Source organism: Cebus imitator, unplaced genomic scaffold, assembly GCF_001604975.1.
Source record: "Cebus imitator isolate Cc_AM_T3 unplaced genomic scaffold, Cebus_imitator-1.0 Scaffold54, whole genome shotgun sequence".
NCBI lineage: Eukaryota > Metazoa > Chordata > Mammalia > Primates > Cebidae > Cebus > Cebus imitator.
Genome location: NW_016107369.1, coordinates 4,092,676 through 4,100,169, shown reverse-complemented (window position 1 = coordinate 4,100,169; position 7,494 = coordinate 4,092,676). Strand labels below are relative to the sequence as shown.

At 40.4% G+C, this 7,494-nt stretch overlaps 1 protein-coding gene across 1 annotated transcript in view; it reads right to left on the bottom strand.

The window, feature by feature from the left end:
- The window catches only part of NEK9 (NIMA related kinase 9), a 47,962-nt gene that overhangs the window by 14,620 nt on the left and 25,848 nt on the right, over positions 1 to 7,494 (bottom strand). The window contains exons 14-17 of the mRNA XM_017528511.2: positions 6,827 to 6,982; positions 5,364 to 5,472; positions 4,700 to 4,861; positions 1,116 to 1,286 (exon numbers count right to left, since the gene is read on the bottom strand). Of these exons, the coding sequence (XP_017384000.1) occupies positions 1,116 to 1,286; positions 4,700 to 4,861; positions 5,364 to 5,472; positions 6,827 to 6,982 (598 nt within the window). The remainder of the gene's footprint in view (positions 1 to 1,115; positions 1,287 to 4,699; positions 4,862 to 5,363; positions 5,473 to 6,826; positions 6,983 to 7,494) is intronic.

The window sequence follows — 7,494 nt, the reverse complement described above, 5'->3', positions numbered from 1 at the left end:
AAAAAAAAAAAAAAAAAAAAAAAAAAAAAGGCTTCTCAGAGGATTCTAATGTATGTGCTGCTAAGGTTGCAAACCACTGACCTAAAAGTAGACTTATAAACCCTTACACAGGCATTTATAAAGTAGTTTGTAAATTTCAAGTTTCTTTTAAAGATTGTACTGAATGTTTCTCATGAAAGCATGAGCATAGACAACAAATTAATTGGTGGATGATTAGAAGTAACAAATTCTAGGGCTGGGTACAGTGGCTCACACCTGTAATCCCAGCACCTTGGGAGGCCAAGGCAGGTGAATCACCTGAGGACAGAAGTTTCAGACCAGTCTGGCCAACACAGTGAAACCCTGTCTCTACTAAAAATACAAAAATTAGTCAGGCATGGGGGTGGGTGCCTGTAGTCTTAGCTATTTGGGAGGCTGAGGCAAGAGAACTGCTTGAACCCAGGAGATGGAGGGTGCAGTGAGCCGAGATCACATCATGGTACTCCAGCCTGGGTGACAAGGGCAAAACTCTGTCTCAAAACAAAGACGAAAAAAAAACCCAAAAAACAAAAAAAACCCAATTCTAAGTGGGGAAGAAGCGCCCAAAGTTATATTAAAAAAATAATCAGGCTGGGCGTGGTGGCTGACGCCTGTAATCCTAGTACTTTGGGAGGTTGAGGCAGGCAGACTGCCTGAGGTCAGGAGTTCAAGACCAGTCTGGCCAACATGGTAAAACCCCATCTCTACTAAGAATACAAAAAAATTAGCCGGGTGTGGTGGTGTGCACCTGTAATCCTAGCTACTTGGGAGGCTGAGGCAAGGGAATTGCTTGAACCAGGGAGCTGGAGGTTGCAGTGAACCAAGATCACGCCACTGCACTGCAGCCTGAGTGACAGAGGGAGATTCCACCTCAAAAAAAAAAATAATAATAATCAAGAGACGGTAGATAGCAAAGCTCCAGGAAATGACAACATTGTTATTCCCAACACTGGGCATGGCATTCTTGACCATTACAAGACTTACAGAAATGGCTTCTTCAGGACATTTCTGTTTCCAAGAATGTGACCAACAGTACCTTAGACGTGGGTCTATCCTCTGTCAAAGCCATCCCAACCCCAGACATATGAAACGCTTACCAACAATGAGAATGGTATGCCAGCCACGGCAAGATAGGTCCGGGACATGATGCAGAGATCCAAAAATAGGCCGAGGCCATGAGGTACAGATATCAGAGCCATGTGGTCTCTCTGTGGGGGTCATTGCCAGGCGGCCATTACCACCATTGCCCCAGGCAAAAATGTGATTATCTAGGAAAAAAGTTAAACAGCAGACTATTTAACAGAACACTGGCTTCCCAACTCTCTGAGTTCTTCCCCATCTTTATATCCTAGAGCTAGAAAGACTTCCCACTATGTACTAAACAAGGGAAAGCTGTTTATTTTCCTATATAAAGCCTAAACTCTTCCTGATCCCACTTGTGTAAAAATGCCCACTCTTCCTATGTACTGACATCCATTCATTCATTCATCCATTCAGCTACCTTTTTCTTCAACAACTTTTTCTTGGTCATTTATTTAAACACTGACTGAACATCTACATCGTGACAGGCAATGCACGGGGTGATAGGGCAGTGAACAAAACCAGGTCCTTGCCCTTGTGGAACTGATATTCTAGTAGGGGGAGACTGATAATACATAAATAAATGCCAATATTTCAGGTGGTGATAAATGCTATTATGATAAATGGTGAAAAAAAATAGGTGGAAACAGAGTATAACAGTGAGATGGGATATCATTATTTTAGAAAGGGTAAGTCAGAGAAGTTCTTTTTGACAGTTGAACAGAGATCTACTGGAGTGAGGAAGAGTTCCCAGGCAGAGGGAACAGCAACAGCAAAAGTCATGTCAGTAGCACAAACAAGGAACAAGGAGACTCCTGCAGCGGGAACAAAAAAGTAAAGGAAGGGACAGTGATAGCAAAAGGGGTCAGGAGGTGGCTGGGGTCCCGCTCACATAGGGCCACGCAGGCCACTTTGATGACTCTGGTACTTACTGACTGATAGAGGAAACCACTGGAGGTTTTAAAGAGTAGGTATTTAAGAGAATCTCTCCGTCTACTGCGGAGAACTGATAGCTGGGGAGCAAGTATGGAAGCAGGGAGACCAGCTGTAGTGCAGATGGTGAAAAGTGGCTGGATTTATTCTGAAGATAATCAATATGGATGGGATGTGGGGTGTAGGATGAAGCTTCCATTTACTGAGACAGGAAAGCTGCAGGATGTACAGGTTTGGGCAGAAAATCAGAAGTTTGATTTTGAGTGTATGAAGCTTGTCTGAGATGCCTGTAACTTCTCAACCAAATCAGGCTTTTTTTTCTTTTAAATGAAAAGGGGGTGCTATTAATCATTAAGCCAGGACAACAGGCATGAAGGCATGAATCAGGATTGGTCTAAAATAACTGGGCTATGCGGCTCACCCTATAATTAGACATCATGTTGAGGAGCTGTTGAATAAATTAGTCTGCAGGTCAAGGCTGGTGATATAAAGAAGTCAATGTATAGGGGAAATTTAAGAGAACAAGCTCACTTTGGAGAGACGAGTAAGCCTTGGAGCACTCCAGGACTTAGAAGACTAGGCTGCTGCTATTATAGCACCTAACACCTGCCTGTGCTACTCCCCTACTCTACTAGACTGTGGGCTTCTTGAAAGCAGGGGTTTTCTGAGACTCATTTCCACATTCCTAGAGCCTGAAAGAGGATCTGGACATGAAGGAGGCCAGCAAGTACAGTTCAGAGAAGTACAGGAACATCAAGAGGTAATATGCAAAGCCACAGAATCCAAATTTACATTCCTCATTCTGAAGTTAAACTCATGAACTACATAGATTTAAGAAATATGAGCTCTCTGAAGTCCTGTCAGAAAGTGCTACTGCATCTGCTGCACTAAATTTATATTCAGTGACATCCTGACTCTATCCTACATGCCGTTTCCATTTATCCAAGTCTGGCCTAAACAATTTGCTCCTTAAAGTCCCTTGTTTTGGGATAAGCAGAGAGAGTTAACATGCTGTTCTGAAAGCTGGTTTACTTAAATATGGTAACCAATCACTTAATTGACAATATCCCTGAGACCCCTCATGAGTACCCAACTGCCACAGGCCAAAAGAAAACCAGGATATCTCAGAGCACAAGCAGCAAGAAAAAAGATGATGAGTCAAAAAATAAGAAGATGAAATGTATTAGCTGGGCATGGTGGCACACGCCTATAATTTCAGCTATTGGGGAGGCAAAGGCATGCGAATCACTTGAACCTGGGAGGTGGAGGCTGCACTCCAGCCTGGGCAACAGAGCGAGACTCTGTCTCAAAAAAGAGAAAAAAAAGGAAAATGAAATTTGAGTTGTTACCAGTCAAGTGAAGAAAGTGGCTACAAAAATTTAGAAGTTCAGAAGATGATGCAGGAAAAGGAAAAAAGAGGAAAAAAGAAAGCAGAAGAGTGAAGAGAATGAAGGATAGCAATAGCAGCAGTACAGAAGAGGAGTGGCCAGGCATGATGGCTCATGCCTGTAATCCCAGCACTTTGGGAGGCCAAGGCTGGTGGATCACCTGAGGTCAGGAGTTTGAGACTAGCCTGGCCAACATGGCAAAACCACATCTATACTAAAAATACAAAAATTAGTCAGGCATGGTGGTGGGTGCCTGTAATCCCAGCTACTTGGGAGGCTGAGGCAGGAGAATCACTTGAACCCAGGAGGCACTGGCTGCAGTGAGCTAAGATCTTTTTGTACTCTAGCCTGGGCAACAAGAGTGAGATTGTGTCCAAAAAAAAAAAAAAAAGGAGTGAGGAACCAGACAATACTGCAGAAAGAAACAGCCACAGAGGAACGGGTGTGGTGGCTCATGCCTGTAATCCCAGCACTTTAGCAGGCTGAGGCGGGCAGATCACCTGAGGTCAGGCGTTCAAGACCAGCCTGGCCAACATGGCAAAACCCATCTCTACTAAAAATACAAAAATTAGCTGGACGTGGTGGTGTGTGCCTGTAATTCCAGCTACCTAGGAGGCTGAGGCATGAGAATCACTTGAACCTGGGAGGTGGAAGTTGGAGTGAGCCAAGATCACACCACTGCACTCTAGCCTGGCAACAGAGCAAGACTCAAAAAAAAAAAAAAAAAAAAAAAAAAAAAAAAAAAAAAAAAAAAAAAAAAAAAGCCACAGAGAAAAGAGAGAAGAAAAATCAATTAGACCAACTCAGAAATCTGAGAGACACACAATGTAGAAAAAAACAGCCCTTCAAACCTTAGCAGTCCCTACAGATATCACTGCAGTACAGCTGGCCTCGGCCAGCAGAGAAAATATGCTGTTTTCTCCAGGTACCCAATCAATGTTTATTGAAACCAACCAACAAAATACTGGGCAAGGTATATATAGAAGTACTTAATAATTCTTGTAACATTTTACCAAAAAAGTTAAAGTTGAAATGAAAAAAGGAGGAATGTAGAATATTAACCTATCATTATCTAGAAATCTGGCCTTTAAAAACAATCATTATGTTGAATACATGAAAAGTTAATGAAGCTCAATATATAAAATGGCCACCAATTTAATACAAATAAAAAAGGGCATCCATAATTCAGCTATACAAATAACCAATCCATTTCTTTCCCAGTCAAGAACTGAAACAGAGCCATCCATCCAGAAAGCTTGAAATGATATGTACAGACTCACCATCAGTGGCAGCAATGGTAAACTCATCACCGCAGGAGACCCTGATCACTTGCTTCCCGCCTAGGGGTCCCCCCAACAGGTTGATTCCCAGACGCTTCTTATAGTTCCCAACGCCCAGCTGCCCACATTTGTTGCAGCCAAAGGTTAGCAGTCGGCCTCGCTCTGATAGAGAAGCAAAAATAAATAACCAGTCACAAATGAATACTGGAACCCAGAGAAGATGCAGCCAGACAGATTTCCGTGGACTAGCTTCTGGTTGTTAGAATATACAAATACAAAACTAGCCACATGATCCTGGACCTAGGGCAGCTAAGAGTATCTAGGCACTATAACCAGTTAGATCCAGTCAGTGACTTGATATTGTATTCTCTCTCCAATATTGTATATTTTGAGTGAGAAAAATGAGTACTACCTTTGAATACTTATAAAAGGTGCTAATCAGAGACAACAGATGTCTGGAATCATAGGTGTGGTGTTCTTATAAAATGGTATATTTGTTAGGCATTTATAATGATTATCAATAAAAATATGTACCTGAATACATTAATAATACTAGATGTTCAGGGGAAATCGGGATGACATATATATGAAGAAAACCTAATACTTGATAGAATAAAAGAGGCTGAGCTACTAAGGCATGTGATATAGTTGTAAATCAACTTACCATCAATAGCAGCTGTGTGAGTCTTGCCTGGGGCAATGGTACGGATTTTATAAAAGGACAACTGTTTGGCCAAGGTAAAGGACGTTGTGTAGGTAACCTCATGGTATGCCTGAAATAAGATAAAACATAAAGCAGATGCATGAGGTAAGAAAATGGAAGGGAAATCAGGCTGAGAATGGAAAAAAGTCCTGGTGACCAAAAGGCCCTTCAAGTGAGTCATATTATTAAGAAGAGGGTGCCAGGTAGCTTTCCATTTCCAACAGAATACCAGAGGAAATAAGCTCAATAAGTAATCAGAGAATGCAGCACATGAGGCAGAACTTTCTGACAACCAAAGTTTTAGATTCTGAATTAGGGTTTACAAAACATGAACTTTCCATCCCAGAAGGTATTTATATAAGGATAGAATCACTGACATTTACCTTGCATATCTAACAAAGGCAAGGCAAAGAATTAACGTCTTGAGGACTCTCTCCAGCCCATAAAGCAATCAGTTTACTGTGATCTAATTTCATCTACAGGGCAGTGTTTCTCAACTTTATTAAAACTCATGTTCCCTATGAATTAGTATCAAAGAAGAATCTTCTTAATTTTAAAATTTCACAACAAATCCACTGCTATAATGAAAACATAAATCAAGTAATAGTAATTCTGAATATTTCTTTTCAAACTACAAAGACACTCTCTCTACCTTTGCCCTGAATTTGTACTCTCCTAATTGAAAATCACTACTTTAGAGATTGCTTAAAAATTCTTACCTTTTCATTGAGTCAGAAAATTTCTGTCTCTTAATTTTATTCTTAGGAAAATGACAAAAACTCACCGTATTAACACAAAAAGGAAACTAAGGCAAAACCAGTGGTGAATTTACTAACATTTTTGAAGAGAGAATGGTAATTACATTCAATAAGCCTATGATTTGGGAGAAATAAATCTAAAAAACTTCAGGGAGGTGATGCAGGGAATGTGGTTTTTTTTTTTTTTTCCCCTATAACATTAATTTGCATGTTCCTATTTCAATGATAAGGTAAAAGCTAAATTTCATCATTTTATCTTTGTAATCAATTTATTTATTGAGGTACAACACACTGTAAAACATCACACAACTTGACATATTTTTCTACATACATTTACTTGTAAAACCATTATAGATCAAGATATAGACCATTCCCATTACCCTAGGATCCCTTCCACCTCTTCTGTTAATACCCCTCCTTCCAGAAGTAGCCACAATTTTGAATTCTGCCAGTATAAGTTAATTCTGCCTGTTCATAAATTTCACACAGATAGAGCTATATGGCGTGTATTTGTGGGTGGCTTCTTTTGCTGCACACAATGCCTGTGAGTTCATAACTTTATTCTTAAGTCAAATGTCATGGTCACTAACCAATAATAGCATCTCAAAGAATTCCAATTTACAGAAATTCTGATAATGTGGTTAGAACACCAGTCAGGACACTCACTTCATGGTTGATAATTCCGGACATGCACTGATTCAGACCCAGCTTATTGAATTCATTGAGTCCACAGGCCAGCACTTTTCCTGATTGGGTCAAAAGAAATGTCCCATCACAGCCACATTGAACTGCAACAATAACCAGGGCCTTGGGAACATCCACCTGCAAGAAAAAAATAAATCAGAAAAAGAAATCCCAAATATATAATTTGTATTAGAAAAAAAGCTGTCAAATTCTTTCAAAAGAGACATGCTGCATTTAGCAGTGACTACAGGAAAGCGAGGACCACTCTATTCTTTGCAGATTTGCCCAGTGTCTTAGAAACTATGAAGTATTTTCTTTTATTTTTCATGAAGAGTTGGGTTTATTTCAACAATAAATTTGAAACTCTTGCCTTAAGCAAGAGTACTGCAGTAATTGTATCAGGATTAGGCAACAGAAAATTTTCTACACTGTCAAATATATAAAAGTTCCTTTTGTACTTTCCTTTTCTCTTTGCAGATTCAGTCCATATTTGCTTTGATCTATCTACTGAGTTAACCCAAGCTGCTTCTTCAGGGACTCTGGCATTTCGGGTGGAGGAGGGCGAGGGAGCCTGAAGTAGACCTTCAGGGAGACAGATAAACCACTGTAGTGCGGCCAGGGTACCAATCATGATGATACAGGCAAACAGT